The sequence below is a fragment of the Clarias gariepinus genome, chromosome 5, assembly GCF_024256425.1.
Source record: "Clarias gariepinus isolate MV-2021 ecotype Netherlands chromosome 5, CGAR_prim_01v2, whole genome shotgun sequence".
Lineage (NCBI taxonomy): Eukaryota > Metazoa > Chordata > Actinopteri > Siluriformes > Clariidae > Clarias > Clarias gariepinus.
Window position 1 is genome coordinate 40376019 of NC_071104.1, and position 13444 is coordinate 40389462.

The 13444-nt window shown below is 38.5% G+C and overlaps 1 protein-coding gene across 1 annotated transcript; it reads left to right on the top strand.

Moving 5' to 3' along the window:
- Positions 1-10248: 10248 nt before the first annotated feature.
- Positions 10249-12697, top strand: cxcr4b (chemokine (C-X-C motif), receptor 4b). The gene is made up of 2 exons (XM_053495702.1): positions 10249-10339; positions 10867-12697. Exons 1-2 carry the CDS (start codon positions 10298-10300, stop codon positions 11926-11928), a joined length of 1104 nt encoding a protein of 367 aa, XP_053351677.1. The 5' UTR covers positions 10249-10297; the 3' UTR covers positions 11929-12697.
- The last annotated feature ends 747 nt before the right edge of the window (positions 12698-13444 follow it).

Sequence of the window (13444 nt, forward strand, 5' to 3'; positions counted from 1 at the left end):
GACAGATCATATCTGATCCGGCTGTACAGTCGTAATTGTCCGAAGCAGAAGTGGAAGTTATGAGCCGGAGATTGAATAACGTGGCTCTCACACCGCACAGTTGTGAACTCTGAGAGTTCTCAGGTCATTAAAACCTCAGTGTAGCCGTTAGAACCGGACTGAAGCAGGAACGAGATCTCAGGACTTATCTTGGAGTTAGCGACACACACTCTTCCCCTAGCGCCCCCCCACCCCTCCCACCCCGGCCCCTGGCACCTGAGCTGCGGTTTCTTCTTCCCCTCTGCCCTGACATAAATTTCTGACTTGTTGGTTCGCTATCTCTGTGCCCCATGTTGCCCCCCCCCCCCCCTCTCTCTCACTTTAGTATTATTTTCCTTCTCCATTTAAGCTATTTCAGGACAGGACACATGAGGCCTGGCTGATGTTGTACATTTTCTCACACACACCGACTTCCTTTTTAGCGGGCACCCACAAACACACACACACTCTCATAGTACAACTTGTGACTTTTCGTTTTCTCTTCCCTGCTCTGTCACACACATAGAAAACGCGCGACAGCTTCCTCTGGAGATTAGCATTGCAGAACTGAAAAACTTTACTAAATGCTAATACACACAAGCGTCATTATAATCGGTTTATCACAATATTGTTTTTATTCAAAAATCATCTTTATATATAAATGCTGCAAGGCTAGTATTTAAAAAATCTGGCAACCTGACAGTTGTATTGATATAAAGAGTGTCTAGACATTAAAAAAAAAAGATACAACAAAAAAAGAAAACATCCGGATTAAACCACATCATAACACTTTGTATGGTTTGTTAACTTGTGTGTAGTAGAAAACTCTGACAGGATAGTGAGATATCGCTAATTCCTACAACTTTGAAATGTTATCTTAAAAACATGACGTATGTTACTGTAAACAATTTTAGCAATAATGCTTCAATTTCTAGATTAGATTAGATTAGATTACACCACATAACATTGTACTGTTTGTTATACTGCAGGAATTAGCTAGCTAACAACTCAGGCTAGACATGATAGCATAAAACAAGGAAAACTAAGGTGCAAAAAACAGTTTGAATGAGATGGAAATGTGAAAAATGTCAATATTTCCCTCAGATGTGCTGGTAAAATGATAAGAAAAAGCTCACGAGGGCTGAAATGACTCGTCAGTTACACTTAACATCAACCGCTTACTTTAAAATCCGAGGTCACATGACCACAGCTTTAGCTTTTGTACCTGTGTCCTCTGTAAGGCTCATGAAACACTAACTAGCTGATTAGCATGCAGACTCTTAGCTACTGAACTGAATAAACAACACTAGCTAAAATGTTTCTGTTTTTTCTTTCCTCACAGTCTCACTTGCTCTTGGCTTATAGGAATCATAATTAAGGACACTTCTCTCGAGTACACTCAAACACAAGCATTTGGGGCGCTGGATTATCCAATTAGCCCTAAAGAATGAGTCATGCTAATATCGTAAGTGTCTTTGCTAATATAAAGGATCGTCACTGCGTATTTGTGTTAACAATCCCTGAGAGCTTTCACTAAGTCACGATGTTCATGTTAAATACCCAAACAGGAAGCACTTAGCCAGGAACAATACACCGGATTAGCCGTGATGATTGTTTCTGACATGGTAATGAACATTTTCTTTAAAAACAAATCTTTAAGTCTGTAAGAGCATCATGTAGAATTTGAGTTTTTTAGTAATTCACAAAATCTTCAGGAGAGTCATTTACATCATACAAATATTCATGCAGTGAATCGTTTGTTATTATGATACATCAATTAAAATTAAGTCATTTAAGTTATTGAGAGAGTCATATAGAGAATCATTTACGTTATTAAGTGAGTCATATAGAGAATCGTTTAAATTATTGAGAGAATCGTTTACGGAGAATTGTTTAAGTTATTGAGTGAGTCATATAGAGAATCATTTACGTTATTGAGTAAGTCATATAGAGAATCGTTTACGTTATTGAGTAAGTCATATAGAGAATCGTTTACGTTATTAAGTGAGTCATAGAGAGAATCATTTAAGTTATTGTGTAATTCATATAGAGAATCGTTTACGTTATTGAGTAAGTCATATAGAGAATCGTTTAAGTTATTGAGTGAGTCATATAGAGAATCGTTTACGGAGAATCGCTTAAGTTATTGAGTGAGTCATATAGAGAATCATTTAAGTTATTGAGTGAGTCATATAGAGAATTATTTACGTTATTAAGTGAGTCATATAGAGAATCGTTTAAATTATTGAGAGAATCGTTTATGGAGAATTGTTTAAGTTATTGAGTGAGTCATAGAGAGAATCATTTAAGTTATTGAGTAATTCATATAGAGAATCGTTTACGTTATTGAGTAAGTCATATAGAGAATCCTTTAAGTTATTGAGTGAGTCATAGAGAGAATCATTTAAGTTATTGTGTAATTCATATAGAGAATCGTTTACGTTATTGAGTAAGTCATATAGAGAATCGTTTAAGTTATTGAGTGAGTCATAAAGAGAATCATTTAAGTTATTGAGTGAGTCATATAGAGAATTATTTACGTTATTAAGTGAGTCATATAGAGAATCGTTTAAATTATTGAGAGAATCGTTTACGGAGAATTGTTTAAGTTATTGAGTGAGTCATAGAGAGAATCATTTAAGTTATTGAGTAATTCATATAGAGAATCATTTATGTTATTGAGTAAGTCATATAGAGAATCATTTAAGTTATTGAGTAAGTAATATAGAGAATTGTTAAAGTTATTGAGTGAGTCATATAGAGAATCATTTAAGTTATTGAGTAAGTCATATAGAGAATCGTTTAAGTTATTGAGTAAGAGGGCACGAGTAGCTCAGTGGTTAAGGCATTGGACTACGGTTTGGAAGATCCCAGGTTCAAACCCCACAACATTTACATTTACATTTAGGCATTTGGCAGACGCTCTTATCCAGAGCGACTTACATTTTTATCTCATTATACATCTGAGCAATTGAGGGTTAAGGGCCTTGCTCAAGGGCCCAACAGTGGCAACTTGGTGGTTGTGGGGTTTGAACCTGGGATCTTCCGAACCGTAGTCCAATGCCTTAACCACTGAGCTACCCCTGGCCCAGTTGCCACTGTTGGGCCCTTGAGCGCGGCCCTCAACTGCTCAAATGTGTAATGAGATTAAAAATGTAAGTCGCTCTGGATAATTGCGTCTGCTAAATGTAAATGTCATATAGAGAATCATTTACGTTATTGAGTAAGTCATATAGAGAATCGTTTAAGTTATTGAGTGAGTCATATAGAGAATCGTTTAAGTTATTGAGTGAGTCATATAGAGAATCGTTTAAGTTATTGAGTGAGTCATATAGAGAATCGTTTAAGTTATTGAGTAAGTCATATAGAGAATCGTTTACATTATTGAGTGAGTCATATAGAGAATCGTATCAGTTATTGAGTAAGTCATATAGAGAATCGTTTAAGTTATTGAGTGAGTCATAAAGGGAATCGTTTAAGTTATTGAGCGAGTCATATAAAAAATATTTTGATATTTACTCAATGAAAAGTTTCGTATTAAAAGATTTATTTAATTTATTTAGAGAGTTGTTCAGAAAGTCATTTAAGTTACTGAATTGTCTAAATTAAACTAAACAACTATGTTCCTTATTGGAGGCCAAATCATTTATCTTCCTTCTGCTCTCCAGATTAGAGTTTCATGCACATGTTTGATGTCTTGTTTTGTTTAGCTACATGCATTCACTGCAACAAAATCACACACACACACAGACACACACACACAAAACCACACACATGCATACACACATAGCCGTAATAAATGTGAAGTATAAAAATATGTATGTGTGTGTGTGTGTGAGAAAGAGAGAGAGATTCGTGACTAACATCACATACTTCCACGCATTTAATTCTCACTGATCAAGTCCAAACACAGCTGCATTCCAGAAGCATCACACCTTGGTTGAACTGTAAGGAAAGGCTGGAGGACCACCAGTGTTACTGACTGACACACACACACACACACACTCACACACACTCACACACACACACACACATTTATCCAGAATTTTATTAAACTTATAATTCTTTATTAAAAGTTAATAATAGTTTAAAGTTCACTCATCGCTTGTTTTTAACTTTGATTTATATGTTACACACTTTGCGTTACACTCTAACTGTACTAGAGGCATGAACAGTCTCTGCTACTTCCTTTCAAGCTTTATTTTACTTTCTAAAGTCTGCAAAGAAAGACTTTATTTCTTTTCTTTTTTGGAGGAACTACCTGCACGTAATAAATATAAAAGGTATCTACAGAGAGGATCAGCTCAAGGAATCGTACCAGCCCATTGTTTGGAGTTTCTGATTTCTCATTTGCTTTAAAATGGAAAAAATTTTATCAGACTGGAGCTGAGAATCTGTGATGCTAAAGGCTAACACCTGCTAGCATAACCATCCACTGGACGTCATGTCAGCTAGTTTAATAGCGCACTTAGCTAATCATTCACTCACTCACTTCAACGGACGAGGGGGGGGGGATTAACATCATACGGCTAATTTTATATTTCTTGTTCTTTATCATTTTTAATGGAATAAAAATATTGGTACCCTAGCTTTATTTTGGTTGCCACCATTAAAACAAACTCGCTGTGTCTCCTGCAAACAGATCAACCTGAGAGAGAGAGAGTGTGTGTGTGTGTGTGAGAGTGTGTGTGTGTGTGTGTGTGTGAACCAATAAAGAAATAAAGGAGAGAAAAAGTTAAGAGAAGGAATGTACAAAGGAGACAAGATCAGAATGACATCATCTCTATCTGATCATCTTCATGCAGTCTACATTACATAATAAGTGCTCTGTGTGTGTGTGTGTGTGTGTGCGTGCGTGCGTGCGTGTGTGTTTTAAAACCCTAATCCACAAATATAACAGTTGACTTAAGAGCTTTGATTATGAAGTAGTAATTATATGATATATATTGTATTATAATTATAATATTTTTTAAAATATTTTTTCTTTTATTATTTTTATGTTTAGCTTTATAGCACGACTTTTTACCTTTGAGCATTGGGCAGGTGCCCTTATCCAGAGCCACTTATGTTAGTATTTTATTATATATGTGAGCAGTTGAGTGATAAGAGCCTCGCTTTTTTTTTTTTTTTTTTTACAGATAGATAAAATAATATTTTTGTAAGATATTCTGAATTAATTATTTAAAAAAAAATCCTAATACACAAATTTATTAAGTTTAATAATATGTGCTTTTAATTTTTTATGCTTTGATAATTTTTTGCTGGATTTTAAGTATTTAAACTGATTTTTTAATTTTTTTAAGTGGTTAAAGTAAAAATGTGCTTGTTTTGATTCAGTTGTTTTATTTCTTTAGCTTTTATATATATATATGTGTTTTTGTAAATTGTTTTTTAACTTCAGTGTGTGTGTGTGTGTGTGTGTGTGTGTGTGTGTGTGTGCTGTAATAAGGCGCATTATCTGCTTCTGATGGAAACGAGTTCCCCTGTGTAATGTGTTTTTGTTGTTGTTATTATTATTGTGTGTGTGTGTGTGTGTGTGTGTGTGTTATTAGAGTGAGCATCCTGACGATGAGCCTGGGTTCACTGGGTTTCTCTGGCATGCTTGGAGCTCTAATGAAAGGCGGTGAGGCTCAGACAGGTGGAGATGAAAGTGTAGGGAGATGAAAGCTGATCATGTGACCAAGCAGAAGCCACATCAACACTGTGGCATTACAGAAACACCTCCGCATCATCATCATCATCATCATCATCATCATCTCATGGCTGGCAGGAGTGGAAGCTGATGAAGGTGTGTGTGTGTGTGTGTGTGTGTGTGTGTGTGTGTGTGTGTGTGTGTGTGTGCGTGTGTGTGTGTGTGTGTGTGCGTGTGTGTGATGCTTTTCAGCTCACCCCGGCTGTACAGAGCAGTTTGTAATACACTGATTGGCTGATTAGTTTTATGGATGTTCCTAATAAAGTGGCAATTGAGTCTGCTACTATACATTATCATAGTGATAATAATAATGAGAATATACCATAGATAACAAGCTGCAGTCTACATAGAGGTGTGTGTGTGTGTGTGTGTGTGTGTGTGTGTGTGTGTACCTGACGCTGATAAACATCCATCTGCTCTTGACTCTGACACCTTAATTACAGAAAAACAGCACAGCCAGAGACGCCGTGAGGATAATGATCCCAACAAACCTCCTCCCTCAATCACACACACACACACACACACACACACACACACACACACACACACATACAGCGACTCCTAGCCTCTTCTCGTTCCTCATGTACAAAGTACATCCAGCATGGACACCACAGCGTTCTGCAGCCACTCGCCATCCATCCAGTTCCTTCGTTTATTTGTATTTTTTTCCTTTATGCTACATTTGCTTTTTTTGTTCACACTCTAATTCTTTCTTTTTAATCTTCCCTTTCTATTTTCTTTCTAAGTAATTCTTCCTTTCAAATTAAATTCCTTCCATCTTGCTTTATTGCCAACTTTTTGTAATTTTAATTTAAACTTTGTGTTTTTTTCTTTCCTTGATTATTTCTGTCCTTCTTTCTTTGCTTCTTTCTTACTTACTTTTTTCTCCTCCTAATAAAGTGGCATTGATGGTATTGTACAGATAAAAAAGATATGTGTGTGTGTGTGTGTGTTAGAGAGAGATAGATTTCATATATTACACCTTTAGACAACCTCAGTAATTATTGTGATTATTGGTTGCCATATTGTGTGTTTTTCTTCTTTATGTGTGTAAATGGGAAGAAATGTGTGGGAGGATGATGACTCTATATGTTTCCAGTTGTAACACACACACACACACACACACACACATAAAAGCAGATTCCTGGGTGTCAGTAGTTGTGGAGGCCGGGGTCCTCAGCTTGTGGGTTCTGACTGAGACGGAGTGTGAGATCGGATCTGTTTCAGCCTCCAGGCTGCCGATCAGAGGAACACAATAGAGACGCAGGAGGAGGAGGAGGAGGAGGAAGAGGAGTGTCTCAGCTCCCTGTGTCCTCTCGTGTACATCAGCGCTGGGACTGGAGCAGGACACCAGATCGGCTAGCTCGGCTAACTCCTCCACCCCAGACGGCTCGGATATCAAAGCGCCCCAGACGCCCCCGGCCTCGTGTCTGTCGTGTCACTGTGATGGAGATCATTAATACTGATGGAGTGTTCACTACTTAGTACCCTTCTGTGTTCTTGTGTCTACCCCCAGGGAGGCAGATCTTACCATTTCACACCAACACAACTGCACTGTTTACTTTACAACCCACACTGTGTCGGGCGTTCATCTCACTATCGTCAGCAGCGATGAAAATCCGGAGGAAAAAACAAACAACACTCCGGGTTGCCAGATTAAACAACGCACAGATTTTCCATTTCCACTCCACATAACACAAAATATTAGTATATTTTACAAACATTTTAGTTTACTCTGTATTTAACATGATACGTTTTTGAAGAAATAACACAGAAATCATGAAAAAGGGCAATAGAAACATACACAAAAAGGACATCAAAAATACACATACAGGGTGAAATACAAAGAGTTAAAGTTCTTAGAATAAAGTTCACAAGTCAAGTCTCACAAGTTTCTGTGTTAGAGAAAAAAGAATAACGTTCTTAATGTAAAGAATAAAGTTTCTGATGTAAAAAAAAAAGTTCTTGCACTTGTAAAGAAAGTTGTGCTACAACATCTCGGATGATCAGAAGTAATGGGACAGCACCTGAGTTAAATATATGAGTCTCACAGCAAAAGGTCTGAATACTCAGGACCATGTGATAATTCAGTTTTTCTTTTTTGACAAATCTGCAAAAATGTCAACAATTCTGTGTTTTTCTGTCAATACGAATGCTGTGTGTACATCAAAGGGGAAAATAATGAACTTAAATGATTTTAGCAAATGCCTGTAATATAACAAAGAGTGAAAAATTTAAGGCGGACTGAATACTTTCCGTATCCACTGTAAAAGTATTTAAAGTAGTTGACGATGCTGCTAGTGTGAAGTCCTGGGACTAACGTTCCTGTCTTACGCTGCTTTTGTTGGATCCAGTAGAGTTCCTGCACTACAGATCGTTAGCTACACTTCTTGAGTTAAAGCACCTGGAAGAAATCTCATAGTCTGAAGTTCTTCTGCCAATTTAGTTGGAATAAAGTATTTTTTTTTTAAATAAACTTCCTGGACTGAAGCTCTTGAGAGAAGCTTTGTGTTAATGTTATTTGTATAATGTCCCTGAAGATTGAGGGCTGTTGGGGGTGAATTAGGATAAATGGCTGCACTTGGTTTGTCTGAAACCTGAGCGAGGCTGTTATGATCCCGTGAGCTGTGTTTATGATGACTTTACATACAGATGTGTTAATGTGGTAAATCTCAGTGCTAAAGAGATAAACAGGATATGGAGTGAAGTAGAGTAAGATCAGCTGTGCTACAGACTTCAGGAGGCCTTTAACACCTGCGGCAGTCTGTTGTATTACAAAGAACGATATGCAAATAGGGCAGCGGGCCTTTTCGTTATTGTTACGTTCTCTATTGTTAAGTTGAGATAGAGCAATAAAGCCTCTATTGACATGCGGCATGTGGAGGCTGTGGGCCATCAGTGAGCGCGGCTTTATAAATCACACACTAAGAGTTTATGCGTTTGATGTAGCTCTGTTTAAATACAGAGAAAATCAATCTGAGCAGAAATATATAAAACAACAACAACAACAACAACAACAATAATAATAATAACAGCTTCAACCCTGATTATTGTTCATTAGTGCTTTGTTCATACACACACATGCTCTGTTTTTAACAAATATTTCCCCTTTTAAAGCACTTAGATATTAGTAAATATGAAAGCAGTGTAATCAATGCTGAGTTTTACTTTTGAAAGAACATTTAATCGTGGAAAGTTTTGGTGATTAAAAATGTGGTGCCTGGTTACATGTAAAACTCGGTCATTGGTTTAATGCTTTCAAGTGCATAACCCACACACACACACACACACACACAGGAAACCAGAATGTGGCCTAAATGTCTCTGCAGGTTGTCCTGGATAACAAGGTTGTGTTTTTTAGGGGTTTTTTTTATAAAAAGGCGTAAATTTGTTACATTTGCGGCAACAATGTAACTGTTTAATGTAACACTTTTATCCGCCATGAGCTTTGATCTGCATCTTTTAATTCTTAGTGCATGATGGATTAAAAGAAATGTAAGTAATGCCAAAATCACAGACTGAAACCAGAAAAAGACTCAAATGGCTATTAACAAGCTTAATTATTAACCACCTGGCAACCCACAGTGCCACCTCAACCCAGTCCTTTTTGTTTCTGGAATTACAAACTGCATGAACATTATTAATCACAATTTAAACACCACATCATTAAAGAAGATAGAAAACAACAATAAGAAGAAGTGAATCTCCGAATTAACCTGGCAACCCTTATGCAAGCATTGTTTGTCTTTGTGATTAAAGATCTAAATTCTGCTACAGATTCACATGTTGTCTATTAAACATCATTATGAGGCTCAAAAAAAAGAAAGAAAGAAACAAAGAAAAAAAGAAAAGAAAATCCCTAAATGCACAATTTCTTTTGAACCCAATCATGTACAGGAGTAGCAGGGGTGAGAGCAGAGCACCTGGCAACCCTGCGCTGCCACACCTTGCTGAGGGGGGAAGCCTGTCCTGGGGTTCTTCTCTTCGGTCCACTGGGTCACTGAACACAAATCATCTCCAACAGAATAATAACTATAAATAATCATCATCATCCCAATTAATGCAATAATAGTTAATTATGTTAAATTATTATAATGTAATGAACTTTATAAACATCATGCTGGGATTCATTGTGTAATGTGCATGCGCCTTTGTGTGTGTGTGTGTGTGTGTGTGTGTGTCACATATAACACACACCTTTACACCTTTAAATCAATATATACCTGATTTATGTTAGAGAATATAATAAATATATAATAAAACAAATAAATAAATATTAATTATCATTGAACGTAATTGATCTAATATATATATATATATACATAACTTTATAGTATATTATACTTGTAAACATTGTTTTCTCTGTGTGTGTGTGTGTGTGTGTGTGAGGGGGTTTTAATTGCTCTCTTGCTCCTGTAGGGTTCATCAAAGCGCCGCGCGCCAACGAACACGCCCCGCCCACATCATGAATATTAATATGAGCACTGGGCGTGTCCTTGAGCATGGTCCTATAAAAGCTGTCTACCTGACTAATTCATACTGAAAAGCTGAGAGTGTGTGCATGAGACTGAGAGTGTGTGTGAGGTTATGAACAGTGGATTGAGTGTGAGCATCATGTCTGTCTATGAGGTAAGTGTGAGCAGTTTTTAGACTTTATTATTATTATTATTATTATTATTATTATTATTTATTGCAGAAAGACATCGGGAACACTTTTAAATGTATTTTTGGGGTTAAAGAACTTGTTTCTCTCTTTCTGATTCAAGATATAAATGTGATATAAATGTGATATAAATGTGCTTTATTGTCATGCCAGATATTTACACTCGTATTGCCAAAAGTGAGAAATAAGTCAGAAGAAAATAACAGGAGTGAATAACAAAAAAGAGAGAATAGTATAGAAAGAGCAAAAACAAACAAATGTATATAACATAAAAGAGTACAGACATTTAGTTGAAGTCAAAGATATAGTGACTTTTTGTGTGTGTGTGTGTGTGTGTAAGAGAGAGAGCAATCTTTAAATCTCGAGAGAGCACGAGAGAGGATGTGTGAATGTTAAGAAATTCCCGCTCATTTGTTTAAATACTCAATGCAGTTTTTCCCCTTTCTGCCGCCTGACAGTACCTAACCCATGTGTGTGTGTGTTTCCCCAACAGACCTACGTATTTGACATGGACCTCATGAACGGCTCTGAAGGATCTGGCATGGATCTGGAAGACATGGAGGAGGTTTGTGATATCCCGGGCAACCAGGACTTCCAAAAGTACTTCCTCCCCGCTGTTTATGGAATCATCTTCATTTTAGGAATTGTGGGAAACGGACTGGTGGTGCTGGTGATGGGATTTCAGAAGAAGACCAAAAACATGACGGATAAGTACAGGCTGCACCTGTCGGTGGCCGATCTACTGTTCGTGCTGACGCTGCCGTTCTGGGCCGTGGACGCCGTGAGCTCGTGGTACTTTGGGAAGTTTATGTGCGTCGCCGTGAACATGATCTACACCGTGAACCTGTACAGCAGCGTCCTCATCCTCGCCTTCATCAGCCTGGATCGGTATTTAGCCGTAGTACGCGCGACAAACAGCCAGACGACGAGGAAGCTCCTGGCCGAGCGCGTGATCTACGTGGGGGTCTGGCTCCCGGCCATGCTCCTCACTGTTCCTGATCTGGTGTTTGCTAAAGTCGAGCAAACCAGTACTCATGCCATCTGCGATCGCTTCTACCCTAGCGACAACAACACGACGTGGAAGGCGGTGTTCCGTTTCCAGCACATCCTTGTGGGATTCGTGTTGCCCGGTTTGGTCATCCTGATCTGCTACTGCATCATCATCTCCAAGCTCTCAAAAGGCTCTAAGGGCCAGACGCTGAAGAGGAAGGCTCTGAAGACCACCATCATCCTGGTGCTGTGCTTCTTCGTCTGCTGGCTGCCCTACTGCGCCGGCATCCTGGTGGACACGCTGGTCATGATCAAGCTGATTTCGGCCGGATGCTATCTGGAGCGTGTGCTGCAGAAGTGGATCCTCATCACAGAGGCGCTCGCGTACTTCCACTGCTGCCTCAACCCCATCCTGTACGCCTTCCTGGGGGTGCGCTTCAGCAAATCGGCACGGAACGCCCTGAGCATCAACAGCAGGTCCAGCCAGAAGGTCCTCACCAAGAAGCGAGGACACGTGTCCTCGGTGTCCACCGAGTCCGAGTCCTCCAGCGTCCTCTCCAGTTAGCACAGAGGAACTCGTACTGCTTTTTTTTTCTTCCTCTATCAGACTGTTTGGACAGGTTTTAAAGCATCTGAAGTTGACACTCACCTCCATGACCAAAAGGACTAAACTTTTTTTTAAACAACTACACAATTTTTTTAAGTGCACAATGTAAAATAGTTTAAACACTGTATTCATTTGTTATATTTATCTGCAAAAAAAAATTTCTTGGCAAGCTAAGACATTTTGTATGTCAGCAATTCAGTTTGTTTTTGGATATGTTGGACTTTAACGTGTGTTTAGACTCACGGTTTTATAACAATGCGGAGTTTTACAACCAATGCAAATTTGGTTTAAAACAGAAAACCTTTTTTTGTTTATTAGCTGCAATTAGTTAATGTTAGCAAAGATTAGCCAAAAGCTACAATCCAGATGTTTTTTTTTTCACATGAATGTATAACTGTTTACTAGTGAAATCTGTTAAAATCATAGGTTTATCCTTTAGGTTTAGATTCCAGTTCAGTCTTTAGTCAGTTAGAGCACAAATCACCTGCTTCCTAGTGTACATGAGGTGTGTGTGTGTGTGTGTGTGTGTGTGTGTGTGTGTGTGTGTGTTCTCTCACACTGTAAATATGGTGTACATAGTTTAAACGTGTGTCTGCACTTATTCTTTTTCCTTTAATTTTTTGCTGTTGATCTATTTATTAAAGAAACAGTAGCTCACACTGATCCTTTAGCGTGATGGTGTTTTTGAAGTGACTCGTTGTTCTGAATAAAAAGCTTGATGTCCATGTGATGGGGTTCAAACGGCTGTCATTTTGCACCTCAAAGACGTCACCCTTCCCCCTCACACACACACACACACACACACACACACACACACACACACACCCTAAGTGCTAGTGTGGCCAGGACGGGGGATGGGCAGTGAGAGGTAGGGGGGGGGGGGGGGTGTAGAGGCAGGAGGCTGAAAGTCTGTCAAGTTAGCAACACAAAAAACACAAAAGCTCCACCTGATCTGAGGAACATCTGTCCCGCTTAACATCTTTAAAGCACCTAGTGACACCGGACACCCTAAACCTACTGACAGAAGGAGAAGGCCAGCGTCCTGAGGGGCTGTGCTGGATTAGACACACACACACACGCACACACACACACACACACACACACACACACACACACACACACACACACACATTAAACCTGAATTTCAGACACACTATGATTGTAAGTGCAAAAAAGTAATTTTCTTCTTCTTTATTATTTTTTATTCAGACCCTGGCTATGATTTAAAAAAACACCCATGAGCAGCAATCAATCAATCTGGCAACCCTGTACAGAGCCACACCTCAGCATACAGTAGAGACACACCTCAGGGTCGGATATTTATTGTCTTATAGGTCTTTTCTCTCTAATACACACACACACACACACACACACACACACCAGACTCATATCTGTAGTAAAGTTTAGTCATCTCTGTGTGTGTGTGTGTTTAAAAATTATATATCTGTTTTCATTCATATTTATATTATTATAT